We start from the raw sequence: 26,361 nt of genomic DNA, 5'->3' as shown, positions 1-26,361 counted from the left end.
ACCGGGATGTCATGCTTGGAGAAAACTCTCCTGAGTTCCTCTGATACACCGGCTACATAGGGGATGACAATGTTGTTGCGTCTGTCCTTCTTATCCTCCCTCGCTGGTGTCTGGTCTTCTTTTCTGTGCCTCTTTGCTGACTTTAAGAACGCCCATTTAGGATAGCCGCACGTTTTGAGTGCTTCCTTTACATGTGTGTGTTCCTTCTTTTTCCCTTCAGGCTTAGAGGGAACATGTTGTGCCCGGTGGTGTAGGGTCCTAATTACTCCAAGTTTGTGTTCCAGAGGGTGATGGGAGTCAAACAGGAGGTACTGGTCCGTGTGTGTGGGCTTCCGGTAAACTTCGATGTTGAGGTTGCCGTTCTCTTCAATGTGCACGGCGCAGTCCAGGAAAGGCAAACAGTCGTCCTTTGTGTCTTCCCTGGTGAACTTGATGTTTTTATCCACAGCGTTAATGTGCGCAGTGAAGGATTCCACTTCTTGTGTCTTGATTTTGACCCAGGTGTCGTCCACATATCTGTACCAGTGGCTGGGTACTCTTCCTTTGAAAGAGCCAAGCGCCTTCCTTTCCACTTCCTCCATGTAAAGGTTGGCTACAATAGGTGACACGGGGGAGCCCATGGCACAGCCATGTTTTTGTCAGTAAAAGCCTTCGTTGTATTTAAATATGTGTGGTGAGGCAGAGATCTAATAGTGTGCAGATCTGATCGGGGTTGAAGTTGGTCCTGTCCTCCAAGGAGCTGTCTTCTTGTAGTCGTTTTCTGACAGTCTCCACGGCCTCCGTGGTGGGTATGCAAGTGAAGAGAGAGACTACATCAAAGGACACCATGGTTTCATCTGGATCCAGGGTAAGTTTCTGGACCTTGTCGGTGAAGTCGGTGGAGTTCTTGATGTGGTGTGGGGTGTTCCCCACGAGAGGTGCAAGGATGGTAGCAAGGTGTTTAGCAATGTTATAAGTGGCTGAGTTTATGCTACTGACTATGGGTCTGAGTGGGACAGCTTCCTTGTGGATTTTAGGAAGTCCATAGATGCAGGGTATGGCATCCCCTGGGTAAAGCTGTGATATATAAGGCGGTCAATGATTTTGTCCTTTTCTAAGTCTTGAAGGCAAGCTATAACTTTCTTTTTGTAGCTGCTTGTGGGGTCTCGCTTTAAGGCTTCGTAGGTATTGTTGTCACTGAGGAGAGTAGTGATCTTTGTATGGTAATCTGTAGTGTTTAGGACCACGGTGCATCTTCCCTTATCAGCTGGTAAAACAGTGATGTTGTGGTCTTTGCTCAGGGAAGCGACGGCCTTCTTTTCCTGTATTGTGAGGTTGGATGGAGGGACTTTGGCACTGGAGGCTGAGACTTCCATCCTGATTTGCTCTGCTTCTGTCTGTGATAATTTATTAATCCGTATGGCAGATTCTGTGGCTGTGATGAGGTCCACTATGGGCAACTGTTGTGGAGAAATGGCAAAATTGAGTCCTTTGGCTAACTCTCTCTTTTCAGGTTCAGTGAGGTTCTGGTCTGAAAAGTTCTTAACCCATTTCTGCTGACTGTCTTCAGGTGTGTTTTCTTCTCTGGGTTGTGTAGGTTCAGAATGAGGAGTGTGTGTCTTTGAAAGCAAGATGTGAAATTTCCTGCGTTGTCTTTCTTTTCCTTTAGAGTGTTGGGCCCGCTGAGCCTTGTCCACAAACTTGTAAACCTCTTCTAAGATTGGAGAGGGTAGACGGGTTTCCAGTTCCTGCAGAGTCTGGCTGAGCTTGATCTGGAGGACATCTATAGTGAAATGGACCTGTCTTATCCTTTCACTTTAAAGGTGATTTTGTGCTCTCTGCAGAATGAAGTCTGCTCTGTATCCCCTGACAGTGGATTTCTTTGCAAGCTCCTTTGACTACGATGACTTGGATGACTGAGAACCTTCACAGACGTACTGTGCTTCAACATAATATTACTGTATTGTGTGTGTATAACCTCTTTTTAAGTTTTGTGGATATTATACATGGTTATGCTGAGGATATGTCGGCCAGTTTCTACTGGAAATGGCTTTTGGTTAAACTGTCAGCAAAGAATTTGCATTTGCACTGTTACATTTCTATATAACTTTAATGCACATAAAAAAACAGCTGCTTGTTTAAGTGAAAATACAATGATGTTTTTGCACTAATAAAGTTGTGGAGTTGTAAAGTATTTTGTCTCGTGTCAGTTATATCGTCAGTTATATCGTTATTTCAAATTTTCAAATGCATATCGTGATAAATATTTTTGGTCATATCGCCCTGCTCCAATGTCTACAGAAGGAAGCTGGAGAACTGACCAATCAGCAGCTCATGTTGCTTCTAAATCTGCATGGGCTGCAGAGCTGCTGTGATGTTAGGGTTTTATTTTGTAGGTCCTCTGACTCTTCTTCCTGCTGCTGGTGAGTTCTGCTCTTTTTCTACTCAAGTGTCACCTCTGATTATGCTCACCTGCAGAAAATAACACCCACCCTCACTGTTTATTAATCTTAACGAGCAGCTCAGTCAGCTCAGAGATTAGCCTCGAGCTAACAAGCAGATCGGTTGTCAGAAGTCATTACAGCTGAAAGAGGTCGCTGCCGCACTTTCAGCTGAACATCCTGTCAGCAGGGCCTGCTGTAACTGTGAGGCAGAGGCTCACCTGTCATCTCCGTGAGTCTGCTGTGGCTCTCTGTGCAGCAAGAAAACACAGCCGGAGGCTCGGACAGAGCTGAGTCACTAAAGAAATACCTGTCAGAGTTAGGAAATAAACCCAGCCGGCGCACAGTAAATAGACTGAGCCGGTGAGTCACTGCTGATGAGTAAACGGAGCGCTGCTGGGACAGCAGGCAATGTGTTTGGATCGTCTCGGGAAACAAAACTTCATTGTTCATTTGGCCGACCAGGGACACATGAAACACCTGCTGAGCCACCACACCTGAGCTCAGGTAAGGTTGACCTCCAGCTGACCTGTGCAGAGGGCTGCTCCTCCCTGATCCTGGATCTGCTGGAGGCCTTTTCCTGCTGCCACCAAGCGCTGCTCAGTGGATTGTTGGGGTTTCCTTCCCCGTACTGCCCCCCCCCCTTAAAACCACACTCATGTTCCAGTGCATTCTGGGTAAACTGATCCAAAGCACACTGAGGCATCACCCACCCTCCTGTGTGAGTGTGTGTATCTGTGTGTGTGTGTGTGCTTTGAGAGGATGTGGGCTGATTTAATAAGCTTTAATAAGGATACAATACACACACACACAGTCGGGTTGTGCTGGTTCTGCAGTGATAAGTCTGCATTTCAGCTGCAGGGAACACACAGTCTCTCTGTCAGATTAATGTTAGCTTCATGAATCTGTCCCATTACTCTGACGTGCCTCTTCCTCCTCGTCTTCTCGCTGTCGGCACTGCTTACAGCGGGCTCGGCCAGCAGGACGTTCACACGTGTGTGACGTCATCACTGATGGATCTGATGAAGGACGCAGGAGGAGGCGAGGGATGAGGCGATGGACCACAGGCGTGAGCTCTTCGGCTCCATGTGGAGGCCACGCCTATTTCATGGACACATCCATGCAGATTGCATGCGTGTCACCTGTGCATGCGTCCCAGGTAACAGAATGCAGAGCAGCATGACAGCAAAGATATGTTGACCTCAGACTTCCACCTGCTAAGACGTACGAGCTGGATTCAGCTGGGCTGCAGCTCGTCAGCAGCTAACAGCCCCGTGACTGAAGCTGCGATGACGAAGGTCCAAAAGTCTCTCACAGCACGGCGACGTTAACAGGAGACAAACTCAAAAATATAGATGATTGTGTCAGTGTTCATGGACGTTATTGGCTCATTCCTTCTTATTGGCTGAAATGTTTTATGGTCCATAAAAGTTTGACAGCTTAAGGCAGTCTGACTCAGGTGATGGAAATACAAAGATGTGCTCATATTAACAAAATGATTTTGTCAGGAATAATTACAGCTCCACATTTCTGTTGGGTTACATTTGTGTTTTTGCCGCGTTTACTCGAACAAGTGTGAGAGTTAAAAGTTCCAGAGTGCTTTGGTCCGTCACTGTTACCACTTAGATATTGTCACTGCTCAGATTTAGGACATATTTGGATGTGTGTGTCCCAAATGATTCATTCTGAGGGTGAGAACGACCAGTGAAAGCTTCAGGCTTCTTTCTTTGATGGTTTCTGACACATTCATGGTTAAACATTGCCTCAGAGCGTGTTTCAAAAAAGGAATATTATTGAGTAATACTGAATTATGAATCTCCCAGCTCCCATCGTGTCACACTTCCTCTGTTTAGCAATCGAAGGTCGTCTCACTGCAACAGTTTAGCTCATGGCTAAAGCCAAAATCGATGTTAAGACTCATCATCTAAGATATGGAACTAACAAAGATCCCGTTTTTATCCTTCTGTAAACAGATCTCCTCTCTGTCGTTCTGGACTCCTTTTCCAGGTCTTGTTCTTATTATTATTGCTATTATTATTATTATTAGAGGCTTTCATCCTTATGTTTACTGTTAATTTGTGTTTTTTCTATTTAATGCGCAAATAAACAAAATCATTGTGACAACCAGTCAGACGGCATCTGTGGCAGGAAGGGCCTTCATGAGTACACACACACACACACACACACACACACACACACACACACAGACACAGTGTGTGATTGATTATTGATCAGAAGAGCAGATGGTTTCTCTCCTGCTGCTTCAACACCAACTGAAGGCTGGCGAAGTGCCTCTGCTGCCCTCTGTTGGACGGATACTGAGCTACAGCAGGTAACCATCAGTGTGTCTCCATCAGCAGGGGTCTGTTCTTCGTACCTCGCTAAGTAAGTCGGCTGGATTTGATTGTTGACGTTTTCGCGTGATCTTGGATCGTTCGGTTCTCCGAAGCTCATCCGGGACTTGCTGTCATAGCAACAGATCCGTAAGCGTAAACCTGGTCGGGAGCAGGCTTACTTTATGTAAACAGGATTAGATCGCGGCCACGCAGGTATGTCCGCTTCATGTATACGAAAGCAACAGCGATATTTTACCACTGTTTTACCATAAATACATATTATCAATGTAACTGAAGTTAATGCAGTATTTGATTCTTTTATTGATTTCATACAGATACATACAGGTCATTTCCTTAAAAAAGTGAAATGTACTATTAATCATTCTATTCCATGTATTTGATTATTTCAGATGTAATTCATATTTCAGAGTAGTAATAGTAAATTACTTTGTGTAATCAAGATGAGAGACCACGGCTATAAAAGCGAAGGTGGATTTGGGAAGTCTGTCGCAGCCATGTCCTGTCCGTTTACGCGAGCCACCCATTGTGGAAGGTGCAAGATTGATAAGGAGAGTTTTCAGAATTCAGCGTATATTGCGGGACAGACAGGATCCTTTAGCTCAGCGCGACAGTGTGCTCATAGAGAGATATCGATATTCCCGTGAGGGTATTATTTACTTAACCAACTTGTTGACGAGGGGGTGCAGGACCACCACCTGTCTTTGTTTGCTCTGCCCTTTTCTTGGTTGCTGTTATAAACAAACAGATTATTTCAGGGTCTCTTTCCAAGAGACTAAAAGCAATATAAGTGATAAATATTACCATTCTGTAGCATATTCTTATATTTCACTTTTACTTGTTCCCATGTTCTAGTGGGTCCTGTTGTGGCTCTAATGTGAAAGAGGATATAATGTAATATAATATAATATGATATAATGTAATATAATATGATATAATGTAATATAATATAATAGATTTACCCTACCGCCTACTGGTGTTGGCCAGAGGGGCCGATGGCGCGATATGGCAGCCTCGCTTCTGTCAGTCTGCCCCAGGGCAGCTGTGGCTACAACCGTAGCTGCCTCCACCAGTGTGTGAATGTGAGAGTGAATGAATAGTGGCATTGTAAAGCGCTTTGGGTGCCTTGAAAAGCGCTATATAAATCCACTCCATTATTATTGTTATTATTAAATTACTTACGAGTTTAATTTGTCAGCAACTTCCTGCCAGCCCTCTCTCCTTGCTTTTGCAGCCTTTGCAGTGTTCCCTTGCGTTTTAATTACACTCTGAAACTCCTGAAATCCCTCAATCAAGAGTTCTTGCTCTGCTGCCGAAAAATACCGAGCGCGCTCCTTCGACATTTTCGCCGACCAATCAGAGGGTTGCCGATCAATGTTTCTACTATCGATGCGTAGCCCCTGTTAAGCCACCCAGTGATCTCACATTACTTCATCCAGCTGTACTAATCGTCAACAACAGGTATGTTCGAAGAACCGGAATAGCGAGCTCAAAGTTAGCGCGATGATTTGATCTTGGATGTAGTAAGCGAGGTACGAAGAACGGACCCCAGAGGAGATGGAAGCCTGAGACCTGGGACCGCTCGCAGTCAGCTGATTTGTTTGGTGGTTATGATCGGGATTCACTGTTAAACATTTCAGTCGGGAGCGGCTGGGACAGCTGCAAAAAAACTTCTTCCTCCTTATCTGAGTGCACAACCTTCGGGATTCCCACCCCCAAGAGACGGAAAAGGTGAGCGAGGGCCGGTGGTGTCCAGGTGAAACCAAGAAAGCTCCCCCGCTCTTTGTTTTTCTGGCGATGGCTATGTCTGTTCTTTGATCGGGGTTTCTCTGGCTGTGGAGTCCCTGCCCTGCCCGGCAGGTCCACAGGGCCCTATTTCAGGAAGCCGGTTTAGTGCAAACTCTGAGTAAGTATACCCTGAGTTAACGAAAACTCTGGGTTTTCGGTTTCACACAGCGATTAATTCTGAGTGAGTCACTATGACGACACACTCCGTGAAGCTAACCTGCCCCCTAGCAGGTTTACTTCAACTAACCCTGACGTTCTCCGCCTCTTTGTCAGAAACCTGACTGTAGGAAGTGTCAGACATGGCGTGCTCCTTCCTTGAAGAGCCAGTAGATGTTGAAGCCCAAATTCTCCGCAGAGCTCTCCGCCGGGAGAGAGTGATCAGAGCGCGTTTGGACATTTTATCATTTCCTGATGATTTCCTGTGTGAACGTTACCGTTTCTCAGCACAATCTATAATTTATTTGGATAACATCCTCAGGCCATATATTGCTCATGTGACACATCACGGACATCCTCTCAGTTCTGTACATATTATTTGTATCGCACTTCGGTTTTTTGCAAACGGGAGCTTTCTGTATAATATTGGTGATGCTGAGCACGTTTCCAAGGCTACCGTCTGTCGGGCAGTCAGGAATGTTACAGTTGCACTGAAACGTCTCCTGTACTCGTCTGTGGTGTTCCCCGGTCATAGACCCACAAGATTTATCAAAGAGGGATGCCACAAAATTGCAGGTATCAGGATGAACGAAATTTAATTCATGATGTGGTGATATTTGAACTACTACTTAAATTGTACATTTATTCTCACGGTTCCCAGGCGTGATTGGCTGTATAGATGGCACTCACATTCTAATCATTGCTCCTTCAGTAAATGAAGGAGACTATGTGAACAGGAAGTCTTTCCACAGCATTAATGTGCAGGTACATAGTTCCCTGTAGCATTTCAAACTAACAAATTATTTCATTATAGTAATGGATGCTAATTTGTGTTCTCTGCACTGTGAAGATCATATGTGATGCTGCCAACATTATCACAAATGTGGAAGCCAACTGCTCAGCCTCTGTGAGTGGTGGTGGTGGAGGACCCCCACCTGTTTTTCAGGCCTCCGCTTTTTTTTCTGTTGGCTATAACGGGGTCACATTTGAGCATACAGAGTAAGCAAATATGTACTTGTAATGTGCTCAGATAATTTCAATAAGTGCTTACAGAGGGGAAATTAATGTAGCCTCTAACTGCAATTGATTTACATGGGACAAACAGACCAAGCACTATGGCTCATAATACAATTACACCTTACCTGTTTGGACTATATTTTTATATTTCATTTTTACTTGCTGCCAGGAACGTTTGGGGCCTGTTGGGTTGCACCTGCGCTCACATCACATCACAAAATAAAATGTATGAAATAAAAAATAAAATATAATAAAATAACGTGTTAAATGGGTGGAAATCCCTAGATCAATGTTTAAATTAACACTCACGCATTGACTCTGTCGGCTATGTTTTGCCATGCATGCTCTCTTTCTTTTGCAGCTGAGCCTGTGTTACTTTTTTTCCGCGGAATTTGCATGTTATCAGCATATGCTGCCATCAGAATTTCGGCCTCAAGCGCTGTAAAATACAATGACCGCGCCTTCTTTCCCTCCGTCTCCATGGTGACTCGCTTAATCTGTGCTCCACTAATCAGGGCTTTATGTATCCTCGTGCGCGCGCTTAACTTGGGGTTAATAATAATAATAATAATAATAATGGATTGCATTTATATAGCGCTTTTCGAGAACCTCAAAGCGCTTTACAATGCCACTATTCATTCACTCTCACATTCACACACTGGTGGAGGCAAGCTACAGTTGTAGCCACAGCTGCCCTGGGCAGACTGACAGAAGCGAGGCTGCCATATCGCGCCATCGGCCCCTCTGGCCAACACCAGTAGGCAAGTAGGGTAAAGTGTCTTGCCCAAGGACACAACAACCCGGGCCCTATTTCAGGAAGCCGGTTTAGAAAACTCAGAGTGAAAAACGATACTCAGGGTTGAGTAACCCCGAACTGTCCAACTCGGAATATTCGGTTTCAGAAAGGCTGATAACAATTAGTTCAGTCAACGCGGAGTTGCTTTAACCCCAAGTGAAGCGCGCGGACGAGGATACATAAAGCCCTGATAAGCGGAGCACAGATTAAGCGAGTCACCATGGAGACGGAGGGAAAGAAGGCGCGGTCAATGTATTTCACAGCGCTTGAGGCCGAAATTCTGATGGCAGCATATGCCGATAACATGCAAATTCCGCGGAAAAAAGTAACACAGCCACAGCTGCAAAAGACGGGGAGCATGCATGGCAAAACATAGCCGACAGAGTCAATGCGTGAGTGTTAATATAAACATTGATCTAGGGATTTCCACCCATTTAACACGTTATTTTATCATATGTTATTTTATTTGTTATTTTATACATTTTATTTTGTGACGTGATGTGAGCGCAGGTGCAACCCAACAGGCCCCAAACGTTCCTGGCAGCAAGTAAAAATGAAATATAAAAATATAGTCCAAACAGGTAAGGTGTAATTGTATTATGAGCCATAGTGCTTGGTCTGTTTGTCCCATGTAAATCAATTGCAGTTAGAGGCTACATTAATTTTCCTTCTGTAAGCACTTATTGAAATTATCTGAGCACATTACAAGTACATATTTGCTTACTCTGTATGCTCAAATGTGGCCCGTTATAGCCAACAGAAAAAAAGCGGAGGCCCGAAAAACAGGTGGGGGTCCTCCACCACCACCACTCACAGAGGCTGAGCAGTTGGCCCTCAGCCAAAACAGTGGGCGCCCTGTGACTGAAGGCATCTCTGCGGGGACATCCTCTGAGGCAATAACCCCGCAAGACACAAGTGCCTACATAGGGGGTAAATTCAAAATAATACATGATGTGCATACATCCTTTCTTCACAGTCACCTTTGCAGTGCTGCTCATTCATTTGATAAACTCTTTACCATAATGAATTATTTTGTAGTGAAGTTATTTTCCGACTGATTTTGCCTTCCCTCAGTCTTGGTTGTCTTTGAGAGCATAATGACAATGAAGTGTAAGGTGCTTGGTATGTTTGTTAATTGCCATTTGGTCCCTTGTAAGTTTAAGTGACCTGTATGAACCTCATATTCTATCAGTTGATGGTGATGGTGTACTGCATCTGGTGCAGCCTCCTGTTGAGCCAGACCAACATGCAGTTGTGAGTAATACTCCACAGATTATATGAGTTTACAGTAGAACAGCAATGTTGTTAATTTCTTTACTACAGGAAAATAATGAAGAAACATTGACAGCTGTTACAGAGGAGGAAGCAACAGAGACACTTTATGAGGTTTACATCTTTTAATACTTTGTGTACAGGAAATACAGGCGACCAATAAAGCCAGTTGAACAAAAAATCTGTTTATTCTTCTTTCAACATGTTGAGGTGATGGGTCAAAAGAAATGATTGTGACATATGGTGTCTCTGACTGCTCTTCCATCTTGTATGTCCGTGGGAGGGTCAGGATGTTCATGGTTTGGATCACTGCTGATGTTTGGTTCAGAAGGACAGTGTTCTCCTCTAATTGTGGCAATGTTGTGAAGAATCACACATGCCACAATAATGTCACATGCCCTTTCTGGGGTGACCCTGAGTCTTTGCAGGCACTGGAACCGGGCCTTAAGCATTCCGATAGTCATTTCAATTCTGGCTCTTGTCCTGCAATTAGCCAGATTATATCGCTGCTGTGGGCCCGGTTCAGGGTCAGGGTAAGGGGTAAGCAAATAGGGTAAACATGGATACCCCCTATCACCAAGCAAGTAGCCAGTGAACTCTCCTAAGAAAGAAGGATACACTTCAGTTCAAATGTCCCTGTAGCAATTGGTCTTTATATATTTTAAAGTATTCTCAACTCACCATGTCCAAATTTTGTGCTCAGTGTACATTCACGGAATATTTGTGAGTCATGGACAGAGCCTGGCCACTTGGCTTCCACATTTGTGATAATGTTGGCAGCATCACATATGATCTTCACAGTGCAGAGAACACAAATTAGCATCCATTACTATAATGAAATAATTTGTTAGTTTGAAATGCTACAGGGAACTATGTACCTGTACATTAATGCTGTGGAAAGACTTCCTGTTCACATAGTCTCCTTCATTTACTGAAGGAGCAATGATTGGAATGTGAGTGCCATCTATACAGCCAATCACGCCTGGGAACCCTGAAAATAAATGTACAATTTAAGTAGTAGTCCAAGTATCACCACATCATAAATTAAGTTTTGGTCATCCTGATACCTGCAATTTTGTGGCATCCCTCTTTGATAAATCTTGTGGGTCTATGACCGGGGAACACCACAAACGAGTACAGGAGACGTTTCAGTGCAACTGTAACATTCCTGACTGCCCGACAGACGGTAGCCTTGGAAACGTGCTCAGCGTCACCAATATTATACAGAAAGCTCCCGTTTGCAAAAAACCGAAGTGCAATACAAATAATATGTAATGAACTGAGAGCATGTCCGCGATGTGTCACATGCGTAATATATGGCCTGAGGATGTTATCCAAATAACTTAGAGATTGTGCTGAGAAACGGTAACGTTCACACAGAAAATCATCAGGAAATGATAAAATGTCCAAACGCGCTCTGATCACTCTCTCCCGGCGGAGAGCTCTGCGGAGAATTTGGGCTTCAACATCTACTGGCTCTTCAAGGAAGTGGCACGCCATGTCCGACACTTCCTACTGTCAGGTTTCCGACAAAGGGGCGGAGACAGTCAGGGTTAGTTGTAGTAAACCTGCTAGGGGGCAGGTTAGCTTCACGGAGTGTGTCGTCATAGTGACTCACTGAGGCTTCATCTGAACTCGCTTTGTGAAACCGAAAACCCAGAGTTTTCGTTAACTCAGGGTATACTTACTCAGTTTTTCCACTAAACCGGCTTCCTGAAATAGGGCCCAGATCGGCGGCAAAAAAAACAGGGTTTGTCATGTGAATACGTTGAAACTAGTGATGTGTGGTTCACGAACGAAATGGCTCTTAGAGCCGGCTCTTTGGCGTGAATGACGCGAGCCGGCTCCTTATCGCGAGCCGTGGGGTTTTTTTTTTCTTTCTCGCTCTCTCTCGCACTTTTTTCACACTTCACTCCGCACACGAGCCTTGTGCTTTATGCTGGGCAGAGGGGGGGGGTAGCACAGGAACAGACCAGGAGGGAGAGAGAGAGCCGGGACAACAATGTCACATTAGAAAGGTATAGTAATCATACACAACTATTTTCAGTTGCAGGTGATAAAGGATTCAGAAAGTTTATTCATGCAGGTCCATATGACAGAGAATATGCATCTTCGTTTTGTTTTCATATTTTAATTTGTATTTAATTGTGTTGTGGTTTGCAGAGTTTTGTGTTGTTTCACTTTAAATTTGTGTAACCGAGGACAAGGGATGAGTAAACGGGGCAAAGAAATAATTGATCATTTATTTATTACATGAGTTAAACATACAAATTCCCAGTCGTTTCCAGACAGGACTTACAACACATCCTGCTGATATCCCAGCTGCACATGAGACTTACCACACAAACTGTGCGAAATAACACTACAACCCGTCACACCCCGCTTAGCGACACTGCAATCGTGGCACACACTGCAAACAATTCGGGTCTCAGCGCAGCTGGGAATCAGTGCTATGTATGGCCTGTGATCTGAGAGATAAAGGGAAGTGGCACAAACAATTAAAATAAAAAAAAACAAAAGAGAGGTTAGTCCGCCCTTACAAAACTTACTCTCAATCAATAACCGCCTCTACGGCTGGACGGACTAACCAAAACAAAATTACAAATCAATCAAAAGAAAAAAAAAAAGGACAGCAGAGACAGCACAGAATATTGATCAGTTTCCCTGCGCGCAGTCGATCTAGGGCTTGATCAATTCTTCTATTAAAATTCGTGGTCACACGACAGTATACCCACTCGCACCTGAGTGAATTAATTGCCTCTGGTTTTTTCCACAGAAGAGCGCTGACTTCACCCCACACACCCACTACCTTTTCACAGCTCTTCAGCCAATCACCTGGCAGAGAGCAACAAACTGCCAGGTGACACTTGTTACATTTGTAAAAGGAAAAAGCTGAAAATGTAAATAGTTAAAAGTTGAAATGTGAATAGTTGATTTTTGTATTATATGATTTATTTATTACATTTTATGTGGAGTGAATAAATAAAAGTATATTTACGGTGGCTCCTAGAGACAAAGCACGTACAAACTTCAAATCACGTACGAACCCTGAAGCACATACAAACTCCAAAACACGTAAAAACTCAGAAGCACATATAAACTCAAAACACGTACAAAAGACAACAGAAGTGCGTGTTTGTGTTTTGGAGTTTGTACGTGCTTTGTCTCTGGGGGCCACCGCTTATATTTAAATATAAATATATATATAAATAAAACCACTTTTTTTTTTTTTTTACATTAGTAATTTCTTTTTGCATAATTTTATATTATTGTTAATAATAAATTAATTAAAGCAACAAAACAACCTGAAGAGCCGGTTTGGAGCCGAAAGAGTCGCCTCTTTTTAGTGAGCTGAGCCGAAAGAGCCGGTTCTCTAAAAAGAGCCGGAAATCCCATCACTAGTTGAAACTGTTCTATCCCTGTAAACAAAATACAGCAGCGCCCCCGGTGTGCGCTGTTGCCATCCTCCCCGCTTACAAACTGTCGGATGACGGATTATCTGGGAGGGATGATGCATTAGGTAGTGGGCTGAAAAATTCAGTAATTTTAAATGATCTTGAATCATTGCCGATTTACCTGAAACTGCTCAAACTGACATCATTACTCTGATAAAAAATAATTTGTCACTTTTATCTGATCACCCGCGCCAAGCGACTGTCTTATGTCATGACATTGATGTGGAGGGGCATAAGCCAATTAAACAACATGCGTACCGGGTGAATCCAGTGAAAAGGGAAATAATGCAGAGAGAAGTCAATTATCTCCTAGAGCATGGCTTAGCTGTTCCAAGTGCTAGCGCATGGAGCTCTCCATGTGTGTTTGTGCCCGAGTCTGACAACACTCCTCGATTCTGCACGGATTATCGAAAGGTGAATGCGGCCACTAAAGCAGACTCTTTCCCATTACCTAGGATGGATGACTGTGTTGATCGGGTGGGATCCGCTACTTGTGTGATCAAATTGGATTTATTAAAGGGATATTGGCAGGTTCCTTTAACCGCAAGAGCGTCTGCATTCGTTACCCCCGATCACTTCCTTCAGTATACCGTGATGCCCTTTGGCTTGCGTAATGCGCCAGCGACATTTCAGCGCCTGATGGCTAAGGTTTTGGCCGGGGTCCCTAACTGTGATGCCTACTTAGATGATGTGGTCATTTATTCTGCTTCCTGGAGCAGTCATCTCCAAACCCTCTTAACTGTTTTCAAGCGTTTCGAGGAAGCATCGCTCACTGTAAATCTGACCAAATGTGAGTTCGGAAAAGCCACCATCACCTAGCTCGGAAAGCAGGTGGGTCATGGCCGAGTGTGCCCCGTAACCGCAAAGGTGGAGGCTATTATTGAGTTTCCGATTCCACAAACAAGGAGGGCGTTACGCCACTTCTTGGGAATGTGTGGTTACTACCGCAGTTTCTGTAAAACCTTTGCCTCTGTAGTCGCTCCCCTGACTGACCTGTTCAGCCCGACCAAACCCTTCACATGGACTGCGGCGTGCCAAACTGCTTTTGAGTCAGTGAAAACTTTACTGTGCAGTGCCCCAGTTTTAGTAGCACCTAACTTCGTGTCTCCTTTTAAGTTGGAGGTGGACGCCAGCGCAACTGTAGCGGGTGCGGTCCTGCTGCAAGTAGATCAACACGGTGTGGACTGTCCAATCTGCTATTTCTTGAAGAAATTCAATAAACACCAAATGAACTATAGCACCATCGAAAAGGAAGCGCTTGCATTGTTGCTAGCCTTACAACACTTCGAGGTCTACATTGGGTCTAGCTTCGTGCCCGTTCAAGTTTTCACAGATCATAATCCACTTGTGTTTCTTTCGCGAATGCAAAACTCCAATCAGTGACTCATGCGCTGTCAGGGTTCCTGGATCATTGACCCAGTGTCTTTTTTCACATGTATGTTTCCTGTTTTATTGTGTCGGTCATCTGTCTGTGTACTGTATGGTTACTTCTACTTCCTGTGTCGTTAGTCAGGCTTGGTTAAGCGGTGTTGTCACCTGTTTCTATTCTTCATCTTTATCCGATGTATTCAAGCCCTCTGTTTCCCTCCGTTGCTTTGTCATCGGCAATTCTGCGTTTTCAGATCAGTCATTCAGTTTAGTAACAGCATCTTTACAGGTCTACCTAAAAAATCAGTCAGACAACTACAGCTCATTCAGAACTCTGCTGCTCGAGTCCTCACTAAGACCAAAAAAGTGGACCACATCAGTCCAGCTCTGAGGTCTTTACACTGGCTGCCTGTCCGTCAGAGGATAGACTTTTAAGTCCTGATGCTGGTCTATAAAGCTCTGAATGGTTTAGGACCAAAATACATCAATGACCTCCTGACCCAGTATGAACCTTCCAGATCCCTCAGGTCATCTGGATCCGGTCTTTTATCAATTCCCAGAGTCAAAATTCAAATTCAAATTCAAATTTTATTTGTCACGTACACAGTCATACACAGTACGATATGTAGTGAAATGCTTGGACAACTGCTCGTGACCTAAAGAAAACAAAAAAGGAAAAGGCTATGAATAAGAACCAGAACCAGACACGGAGAAGCTGCATTCAGCTTTTATGCTCCTTATATCTGGAACAAACTCCCAGAAAGCCTCAGATCAGCTGAAACACTCAGTTTATTTAAATCCAGGTTGAAGACTCACCTGTTCTCAGCTGCATTTGAATAAAGCACCAAATCCACACTTTTAAGCTTAAATTTCAAAACTTACATTTAACTACTGATTTTATCTACTGTTCTGATTTTATCTGTTTTGATTTTATATACTGTTTTGTTTGTTTGTTAATTAGTTAGTTAGTTTGTTTGCTTGTTTTAATAAATTTTAAATCATGCTTTTTATTTGTTCTTGTTTCTAATGTCTCTGTAAAGCACTTTGAATCACCTTGTTGTTGAATTGTGCTATACAAATAAACTTGCCTTGCCTTGCCTTTCATATTCTGCTCATCTTGTCTTCATGATAAACACCGTGCACATATACTCTAAAATTCACACACTGAACGTGATATGGCGATGCACATTCTAAGTGGATGGACGGTGTTAAAGGCAGTACTACACAGGTGAGAGTGAACACACTGCAGCAGGTAGATAACATCATCATCCACCTGCATGAGAGGCTGAGGCAAACTGAAGACAGTCGAGAGCATATTTCACCTGCAAGCACCGGTGTTAGGTTCACCTTTGTGACATGTGACATCAAGGCAACTGCTCTGAAGTCGCCAGAAGGGGATGCTTTCTTTGGTACCAGCACTAAGCATGATGTTGATGTCCTGGCGTCTCTGTTGGCCTGAGCAGTGAAGGAAACGGGTCCAGGTGCTGAGGTCCGGTGCAGCCTGATATGACCTCTAGTTTCTAACCAGTGCACAGCTCGTCTATCGTTTCCTGTTTATATTTCCTTCAATGCTGTATTTGGTTTGCAGCATTAAGACCTTTCACTGGTCTTGGAAACTTTATTGAAACAAGTCACTGCATCAAATCCAAAATAAGAAAAGTTTTCTCTGAAAACTTTAAAAATTCCCAGTTTTGATATTCAGTGTTGTAGTTGGACTCTGTATTTTAAACAGTTTATTTGATGCCTCTTTCTCCCTCCACACGCCTGCAGCTGGCTGGAAACTCCTCGGGTGTGTCTGCAGTTTCTCCATCAGTCCAGCAGGCGGAGCCAAACTCACACAGACAGACTGTTCATGTGGTGAAGAAACTTTATTACTGATCTCACAAATACAGGCCATTTACCATCTCACAACATCCATAACAATAACATTACCTTATCAACTCAACATCACTAATCAATCATCGATTGATCATGTTTATGTGTGTAGAACTGCAGCAGTGGCGAGGCAGGCTGTGTCAGGTTTGTGTGATGTCACAGACTTTGGGCGGGGTTTCAGTGCGGTTATCCGAATCTCAGCCCGACTGTGGACAAATACACTTATAGAGGTATGCGCGCGCACACACACACACGTGTAGGTGGTGATGTTATTGCATTTCTCCTTACAGACTCCTTATCAGAACTATGAGCTTGTTTCCTTTGCATCTTATGACGTCATCAACACATCATCAAAGGTCCAACCGCTACTGCCGGACAGTGGACACACACAGGTACTACACACACACACACACACACACACACACACACACACACACACACACACACACACAACAGTTCCGTAGTTGAGGTGCTAATTTGGTAACTTTGTGTGTGTGTGCAGACTCAGCTCAGAGTATTGTGGCGTCCTCCAGACGGTGAGAAAAGTGTTCCCATTGGCTACATCATTCTGTCAGTCATCTGTGCGCTCCTCCTCCTCTGCATTCCCTGTTTCATCTTCTGGAAGGTATCAATCAATCAATCAATCAACCACTACTCAGCCAGTCATGTACAGACTAGAGATGGCACAATACCACTTTTTTATGTCCGATACCGATATCATAAATTTGGATATCGGCCGATACCGATATGAATCCGATATAGTGTGTTTTTAATCAATAACACAGTTTTTTAATATCTTGCTGCATTTTGTATAAGTTCATACTCAAGTTTAAATAAACAACAACACTAATGCTATTCTGTTATACCTGTATGTAAAAAATACACTGCACCCAAAATATTTCATAGTTCAGCAATACTGATCAATCTAATAAACTTAAACCTGCTCCATCCTCCCTATTCTGGTATTTTAAAGAGCGCTTAGCAGAAATATTAAGCAACCTAACTAATAGGGTTGCAAACTCCCAGCAAAATAAAAATAAAAATAAGGAACCACCCCCCAATCTCCACCTCATGATGCTTAATCGATGTAATCAACTTTAATTTGATGCAGTGTGGAAAAAAATGCACAGAAATAAATTATTTTTCAAGAATAATTAAATAGATTCAACATCTTCCTTCAACAGAACTGCAGACTGCACAGATGGTATCTTCCCAAAGGAAAAAGTACTATAGCTTACTAGGGTATATTAGACTTAACAGTTACTACAGTAATGGACTTCTATACATTTTACATCAGATTAAAACTTTGGGTGTAAGATTCAGATAATTATTTATTAAAAGCTGGACATTTTAAATGAGAATAAGAAAGAAAAGTATGTCTTTGTGCCCCCTTTTCCCTGTTAATGCCCTATCGGCCCCCCTGGCTAAACTTTGCTAGATCCGCCCCTGCACAGTTACCAGCCGTCAACTTTAGAAAAAGATCCTGGTATAGAAAGTAATAATAAATAAATTCTAACAACAGCTTATCAAGGTTAAACGTGCTGCTGTTGTTCAGCTGCTGGTTTCCTCTTTCTGGTGCAAAGTGGGCCAAAAACAAACAAGAGAGACTCGCGACAGAAAAGCCGATCAGCTGATCATTGATCAGTTTCATGATTGAAGTAGCAGCAGGAGAGAGAGAGAGAGAGAGAGAGAGAGAGAGAGAGAGAGAGAGAGAGAGAGAGAGAGAGAGAAAGAGGCAGTCGCTTCATATATCGGTTGTTAAGCTTAACGCGGGAATACTTTACAAACATTCAGACATGAACTTACACACTTACTTTACTTCTCTCTGGGATCACTTCCTCGGAGATGAAATGCTGGTTTGGTAGCGAGGCTACAAATACACAGCCGCTCTCACGTGAGCACACTGCTCCGACGTGCTACGGTTATGAGCCGAGTTACGCTGTGTCGCAAGTTTTGTGAGGTGCTTTTTTGATATTTAATGGATCGGATTACATTTTTTTATTTCTCTCCGATATCCGATCCAGTAATTTACGTCAGTATCGGACCGATACCGATATGTAATATCGGATCGGTCCATCTCTAGTACAGACTAGTCTAGCATTCAACAGAGACACAGCTGGTCTGACTGAGCATTCCCTGTCTGTGAATTTCGGTGTGTCAGGTGTGTGTTAGAGCTCTGACACACTTGGGGGGGGTATGTACAATAAAAAGAAAAGAAATCTTGGACACTGCTAGCATAATGGACAGGTTTTTGATGGGGGCTCCCACACAAAGCAGAGGATGAAGCATCTCCATATATGCTTCCAAGTCAAAGACTAGAACATATGATGAAGCATATCTTGCCTTTGGCTTCACCTGCACAACAGCTGTCGTGGTAGGTAGGTCTCCCTGCAGAATTACTTTCCCCTGCATCGAGAGCACACGCTGGGCTGTCAAAATCACAGACAAACAGTATCCCACATTGTCTGTGAAGGTTCTCAGTCATCCAGGTCATCGTAGTCAAAGGAGCTTGCAAAGAGAAGCGTCTGGACTTCTTTAAGTTGCTTGAAAGTATCCCACATTCTTGATTTTTAGTTCACAAACACTTCCTGTACGACTAACTACTCCTGAAACTTTGGAGGTTTTAGCTCTTTATACAGCAAAGTTGCAGGAGGATAAAAATTAGAGATGGCACGATACCACTTTTTTATGTCCGATACCGATACCGATATCATAAATTTGGATATCTGCCGATACCGATATGAATCCGATATAGTGTTTTTTAATCAACAAAACTGTTTTTTAAATATCTTGCTGCATTTTGTATAAGTTCATACTCAAGTTTAAAACAGCAACTACACTAAAGCTATTCTGTTATACCTGTATGCAAAAAAAATATTTCATAGTTCAGCAATACTGATCAATCTAATAAACTCAAACCTGCACCATCCTCCCTATTCTGGTATTTTAAAGAGTACTTAGCATAAATATTAAGCAACCTAACTAATAGGGTTCCAACTCCCAGCAACAACAAGAATAAATAAATAAAAAATAGGGAACCACCCCTCACGCTCCACCTCATGATGCTTAATCGACGTAATCAACCTTAATTTGATGCAGTGTGAAAAAAATGCACAGAAATCAATTATTTTTCAAGAAATATTAAATAGATTCAACATCTTTCTTCAACAAAATTGCAGACTGCACAGATGGTACCTTCCCAAAGGAAAAAGTACTATAGCTTACTAGGGTATATTAGACTTAACAGTTACTATATACAATAATGGACTTCTATACATTTTACATCAGATTAAAACTTTGGGTGTAAGATTCAGATAAATATTAAATAATTAAAAGCTCGACATTTTAAATGAGAATAAGAAAGAAAAGTATGTCTTTGTGCCCCCTTTTCCCTGTTAATGCCCTATCGGCCCCGCTGGCTAAACTTTGCTAGATCCGCCCCTGCACAGTTACCAGCCGTCAGCTACGTAGAAAAAGATCCTGAAGTAGAAAGTAATATTAAATAAATTCTAACAACAGCTGATCAAGCTTAAACGTGCTGCTGTTGTTCAGCCGCTGGTTTCCTCTTTCTGGTGCAAAGTGGGCCAAAAACAAACAAGAGACACGGACTTGCGACAGAAAAGCCGATCAGCTGATCGTTAAGCAGTTTCATGATTGAAGTAGCAGCAGGAGAGGCAGTCGCTTGTTAAGCTTAATGCAGGAATGCTTTACAAACATTCAGAGATGGACTTACACACTTGCTTTACTTCTCTCGGGATAACTTTGTCGGAGATGAAATGCCGGGTTGCTAGCGAAGCTCCACATGCTATCCAGACCACCGACAGGTCCTGCATGCCACAGCCACTGTATCACGTGATGCATACTGCTCCGACGTGCTAACGTTCTGAGGTGAGTTACGGCGTGTTGCAAGTTTTGTGAGGTGCTTTCGTGATATTTAATGGATCGGATTACATTTTTTATTTTTCTCCGATATCCGATCCAGTAATTTAGGTCAGTATCGGACCGATACCGATACGTAATATCGGATCGGTCCATCTCTAATAAAAATAAGTATCAGGTAAAATAATCCGATTGGATACCACGTAAGAACAATAAATATATCACTTTCTGTTGTAACCCTCAAACTGAAAGGTAATGTAACGACACTCATTTTCACTTTTTCACAAAACTAAAACATCACTACTCCCACGTCTAATGTCTGTAATGGAGTCGGAGTGAACTGGATCCGCACTCTGTGCTAATGCTCGCTAGGCAGGGGAACACATTTTGTCGGTACCTTGGTGCAACACAGATCCTGCCACAGTTTGTTCCCCTGGTTCAAATCACGGACAAACAGTATCCCACAGGTGTTTCTGTTTTTAAACTAGTGCTGTCAATATTAACGCGTTAATACGCCGTTAACACAGCTAAATGTGTTAGCGCGATCATCACGATTAACACGATTAAAATTGTTAATGTGCTTAACGCGTCTGGAGCGCAGAATGAACAAACTTCGGACAAACTGCCTCCAGTGATTTTGAGTCTCCTGCGTTATAGACCAGTTAAATGTTAATCGCGTTAGTTGTGATGACGGCGTTAACGCGCTTAAGCTGCATTAATGCGTTAACGCCGAGTAACCCTCACACAGACTAAACTGCGTAAACTTGTTAACGGGGATTTGACCATTTTGATGCGCTAACACGGGTCAGGTGCATTAACGCGTTAGCGCTGACAGCACTATATTAAACCCATTTTGCACAGAGAGACATTATTTAAAAATGTGTTGATAGCACTGTTGAATATTCTTACACAGTAAAAAAACAACAACAAAAACAACTATATGTAAAATAATTACACCATAAAGATGGTTTGTTTTTCTGTGGCTTGTTTAATAGCAATCTGTAACGTATTGCAGTGACTTTTATTGGCTGAACTGTTTTCAAAAGGTTTGAGGTGTGAAATAAACTGCAACAGAGTTTGAAAACAAAATATGTGTGTGTGAGTGTGGTTTGGGGGGTTCTTGTAAAACATAGGGGTCGTAGCAAAAAAAGTTTGGGAACCACTGATTTGGAGGATGTTTATGATTAATTAGCGGTTCGTGTCACATTCCGTTTGTCAGCTCCACAGTAATGTGATGATTACTGAACTAAATTCAGTTTGTACCTGTGCAGGTATCCTCAGTCACCGTGACGACCACGCTGAAGTCGCCTCAGCTAGTTTTCGTCTTTGTTTTGTGTTCACATGTAAAATGTGTGTGTGTGTGTGCAGCTTGGTTTCTTCAGGCGAACTCTCCCCAAAGATGAAGACGATGATGAGGATGAGCAGTGTTTGTCTGAAGGTCTTATGACTGAATAACACCGAGTGTCACATGATCACTGATGAAGCGGGAGGTGCTCTAATTATTGATCGACATCTTAATAAATGTCTGCACTGCAACATGTTTATCAATAAAGTTCACTTTCAGTAAAACTCAACAACAAACGTCTCCATCTGTAAACAAACAAACAGGAAATAAGAATGAGATGACACACGAAGCTCCCACTGATCTCACACACACACACACACACACACACACACACACACACACACACACACACACACACACACACACACACTTGTTCTCCTCCGTTGTGAGGACACTCAGTCACCCTGAACTGAAACTTCACCCAGGCTTTCTTTGGTCAAGGTCAAGGTCTGACCTTGACCTTGTGCTGTCTTTGTGCTGTCTGACCAAGCCTAAAGCCTGTTTCAGGGGTTAACAGGGGTCACCGTGGTGAGCATGCTCACATCAAACAAGGCAACATCATCAGAGGAACAGCTGATACAGACCAAGGCAGAAAAAAGTTCTTGTGATGCTTACAGCCACTCTGACAGCGTCCCCCATCAGAGCGCTCAGACTTTAAAGTGGAACTCGCTGCAGTATGTCGCAGATCAGAGTGAATGAATGTGATTGGTTGAACAGATACTCAGGTGTGTGTTTGCAGCAGATCAGAACCATGGTCTGGATCAGCGCACTATCACATGGATGTTCAGTCTGAGCAGCTGGAGCTTCATTTCCTGCTTTCAGGAACAAGCTGCACATGAACGAATGAGAGGAAACTCGGAGTCTTTATTCTCTCAGCTGCAGCATCGCTGCTGGTTCAGGGTCAAAGAGTAAAGATCAAAACAATCATTAAATATAAAAAACTTGTAGCTGTTCAGGCCACAGCTCTGATTGAACTGAGGAGACCAGCTTCTGCAGGTTGAAATCAGATGTTTTTGTGGTTTTTGGGTTCTGTGAAGCTCCAGATGTTTCAGTGGGTGATGGTCTGGGGCTGGGCTGTACTCAGGTCAGGAATGGAGCTCAGTGAGGTGTTAGGGTTAGGAGCAGATGTTGCTCTGCAGATGTACTTTTAATTAATGAGGCCTTCACAGGGGTCACAGCTACCCCCCACCCCTCAACCACACCATCAGGGACAATCAAGCTGATGGTTGATCTCCAGACTGGACAATGAAGATGGGAGGTCTTCCTCAGAGCCGCCGCCATGATATCCCGGTCTGTGAGTTCATCACTGCAAACCTCTAATCGCTGGGATTTACAAAGCTACTGGGAAGGAAGGAAGGAAGGAAAGAGGAGACAGACATGAGTAGTTTTCCACCCTGAGTTCTGCCTCACAGGCAGCTCCTCCTCTCAGGCAGAGTAACGCCTCCTTCACTATGGTTGGATAGCTGTGGCCGCTTCCTCTGATTGGTGCAGCAGTGGCCACCCTGTGAGTCGGTGCGGGGGGGGCTAAAGGCTGTTGTGCAGTGAGGGAGGATGAAGAGGATTACTACAGATTACAGAGTAGTTTATAACAGCAGAGAAGAAGAAGAGAGAGGCACACCCAAACCAACTGAGCCTACTGGCCTGACTGGGCCTGTCCTGATGCAGTGAACTGGAACCAGTCTGTTTGCGACTAACTGGACTTGGCTGGGTTCTGGAGGGTTGGGGTGGACTGCAGTGGTCTGAGGAAGAGGAAGTGGATGGATGGTTTCCAGGCGTACGGGGCGGGGAAGGCCGGCGGAGCGTTCGACCCTGCGACCTTCATCAGGCAGCCGCAGACTGTCGTTAGGATCCTGTGCTGGGTAAGTCCTGTGATGTCATAATTATGTCATAGATGGGTCTCTAAACAAACCAATCATTAGTGTTATGGACAAACCTGAGAGGTCTCACGGTGCCATCCAATCAGATCCAAGAAGCTGTGGTGTCATGTGACAGGCTCACCTGTTTTATCTTAGAGCGTTCAGGTGAGTTCACGTTCTTTCAGAGTCTCATCTGCTGAACGCACAGTCTCACATCCGCGCTGGTGCCTGGCCCCCTCCCTGAATGCCTTCCTCTCAAAACATGCCCCACATGTTCCCCAACACGTGTTTTAAGCTCCCTCCAGCAGGGGGATGAATGTCTGACAGGTTAGAGTAAATCCAGCAAAGTGAGGCAGAAAAAATTTAAATGGAGTCCCGAATTGTCCGAATTCTGAATGAAGTCTGAGGTTTGACAGAACCTCTTAGATCTGTCGTTCTGATCCAGTTCAGGTGAGTCTGGGTCCACCTGGTCTGCTGATGTCCATCCTCCTCTGATGTGCCTCTGACCTGAGAGATGATGGAAGTAAAACTTCAGGAGATCAGCATCTTCACAAATGTCTGCCTGTTCTGATGTTTAAGTGATCAGCCTTTGTGTTAATGTGTGACTGAGGGGCTCTGGTTCTGGTCGGTTCTCTCTCTGTTTGGGGTCAGCTGTCACTTTACTGGCTGCTGGGTCCTGAGAGTCCTTTGTGATTCAGTCATGAGATTGGTGTTAAAATTCCTGGAGCTCAACACAAGACTGCTCAAACAAAACCTCACTGTTTGACTCTGCAGCCACTCTGATTGGACAGCTCAGGAGAGAGACTGCCATGATTGGATAGAAACATGCAGTCCTCCACGCCTCCATAGCACAGGATGGAAGAGGTAATTGTGGAGCTGGGAGGTGTATGCTGCAGGGTAACAGCTGCTTGCTGGTTAAAGGTCACATGGAGCTCTGTTAGGTCCAGCTGTACATGATTGATTGTTTAAAAGCTGAAAACCTTCCTTTATTAACAGGTTTCTGATGTGAAATATTTACAGATCTACAGACGCTATTCAAGGACCACAAATAAAACACTCTCCAAAACTGTGATTGTCTTTGTATAAATGTATTAAAGTGTGACAGGAGCCGTGTATCCACTCGAGCTGCGCTGTGTTGATAGCATTTTTAATGACTGCAGTGCTTTCTTTGAGGAAGTCATCAGACTGCATGTGATCATGCCCACTCTGCTTCCAGAATCCAGCCATGGCACAAAAACATCAAACCTTGATGCCAAGGACATACCGTCCTGTTGCTAAGTTAACTTTCATTTTACAACAGCAGTCGGGTCCCAGCTCAGGCGAGAAACAGGAACTGTTTCAGTCGGGCCTCAGAGCCATTCATAGCACCGAAACTGTTAACAGTGACCTGCTACTCACATAATAGTCAGGTTAAAATAGAAAGCTGATTCTGACTGATACCACGGATGATAAAGTGTTCTCAGCTCACCTCAAACACTGTCAAATCAAATCAAAGCAGCTCAACAAACATCAGCAAACACACAAACTGTGTGTGTGCAGTTTGTCCCACAGTGTGTTGCAGCTAACGTCCAGCTGCTTATTTGTCAGGGACAGAAAAGACAGAGAGCTACGTTCACTCAGAGATGGAGACAGATAAGAAAGGAGGAGAGGAAGCAGAGAGCTTAGAGTCAAAGGAAGGATGCTCATTTAAAGCTCACATGGAAGTCCTCATGTTGTTAAATCTGTACTTTAAACCTAAACTTTTACTTGAGTAAAAAAGTTGCTTCAGTACTTAAACTTTTACTGGAGTATTTTTTAACACAGGTTCAAAATACTCCAGCAGCTCGAGTAGAAGTACAGCAGCTCCAGCAATGGTGCTGCCGTACTTCTACTTAAATAAAGAATGTTCCTACTTTGCTATCTCTGATGAAAGCAAATTCACACCAAGGAGTCCTGCTCTCAAAAACTGACATAGATAACCCTGCTGGATCTAAAAAATAAGTGCTTAACATTTTTAAACCGTGATTAGTGCCATCTTGTGTTACAGCACAGTGTGACATCACTGGGTTGGTTGGTTGCTGCTAATAGATTTGGGTTTTTTTATGTTCCAGTTTATTTTTTTTTCATTGCCTCACCAAACTCCTCCCACACCCGAGATTTTGCTTGGGAGAGACCCCAGTCCACAGGATCTTCACCTCCGTCTTCCAGTAAAGCTTCGACAGCATTCCAAGGCAGACTGAGGACATTGAGTCCAAATGGACCATGTTCAGCACATTGCTGGAGCTGCTGCACTGAGCTGCATCCACAAGGTGGTGGAGTCCATCATGCAGAAGGAGCTGTATGGAGCTCGGTTAGCCTGTGGGACTTCGAAAGCAGTCGATAGGTACCGACAGGCCTAGCAGAAAGTGGCTTGGGCAGTGGCCGACGCAAAAACTCCTGTGTGGGAGGAGTTCGGAGAGGCCATGGAAAAAGACATTCTGTGTGCCTCAAAGAATCCACCATTTCTCTCTTTGAGCCACTGATCTCCCATTGGCTGTTCCCGCTGAAACTCTGTCTGCTCCCTGCTGTCCTCTGTTGATGGCCTGGTAATGGTTCCGTGTCTGCGTTTGCTTTTTCATGTAATATGTAATTTCATGCATGTTTATAGGTTGTTGGGTTTATTTTTGAGAGAGAAGACAAATATGCTCAAAGTGCATTTATAAAAAAGAATATTAAGCAGATAAAGGTTCAAGATAAAAATGGCTGCTGTGTCTCTTTGGTCACTCAGGAGACCCAAAAGAAAGAAAGAGCCCCACACCCAG

The 26,361-nt window shown here is 43.7% G+C and overlaps 1 protein-coding gene across 7 annotated transcripts in view; it reads left to right on the top strand.

The window, feature by feature from the left end:
• Positions 1-5,260: 5,260 nt before the first annotated feature.
• The window catches only part of syngr1a (synaptogyrin 1a), a 35,598-nt gene continuing 14,497 nt past the window's right edge, over positions 5,261-26,361 (top strand). The window contains exons 1-5 of one of the 7 annotated variants that reach the window (XM_085404957.1): positions 5,261-6,505; positions 16,397-16,483; positions 16,614-16,645; positions 16,792-16,893; positions 17,004-17,126. In XM_085404957.1, coding sequence (XP_085261083.1) covers positions 16,808-16,893; positions 17,004-17,126 — 209 coding nt within the window. In that variant the 5' untranslated portion in view covers positions 5,261-6,505; positions 16,397-16,483; positions 16,614-16,645; positions 16,792-16,807. Of the gene's footprint in view, positions 6,506-16,396; positions 16,484-16,613; positions 16,646-16,791; positions 16,894-17,000; positions 17,127-19,602; positions 23,585-26,361 lie in introns of those variants that run through there. The other 6 variants (XM_085404956.1, XM_085404962.1, XM_085404958.1 and 3 more) reach the window with 6 other exon arrangements.

The sequence above is a fragment of the Rhamphochromis longiceps genome, linkage group LG4, assembly GCF_057381845.1.
Source record: "Rhamphochromis longiceps isolate RC_006_pf linkage group LG4, R_longiceps_female_GT1.1, whole genome shotgun sequence".
In the NCBI taxonomy this organism is placed as follows: domain Eukaryota; kingdom Metazoa; phylum Chordata; class Actinopteri; order Cichliformes; family Cichlidae; genus Rhamphochromis; species Rhamphochromis longiceps.
The sequence above is the reverse complement of the archived record's forward strand: the minus strand, read 5'-3'. Positions and strand labels throughout refer to the sequence as shown.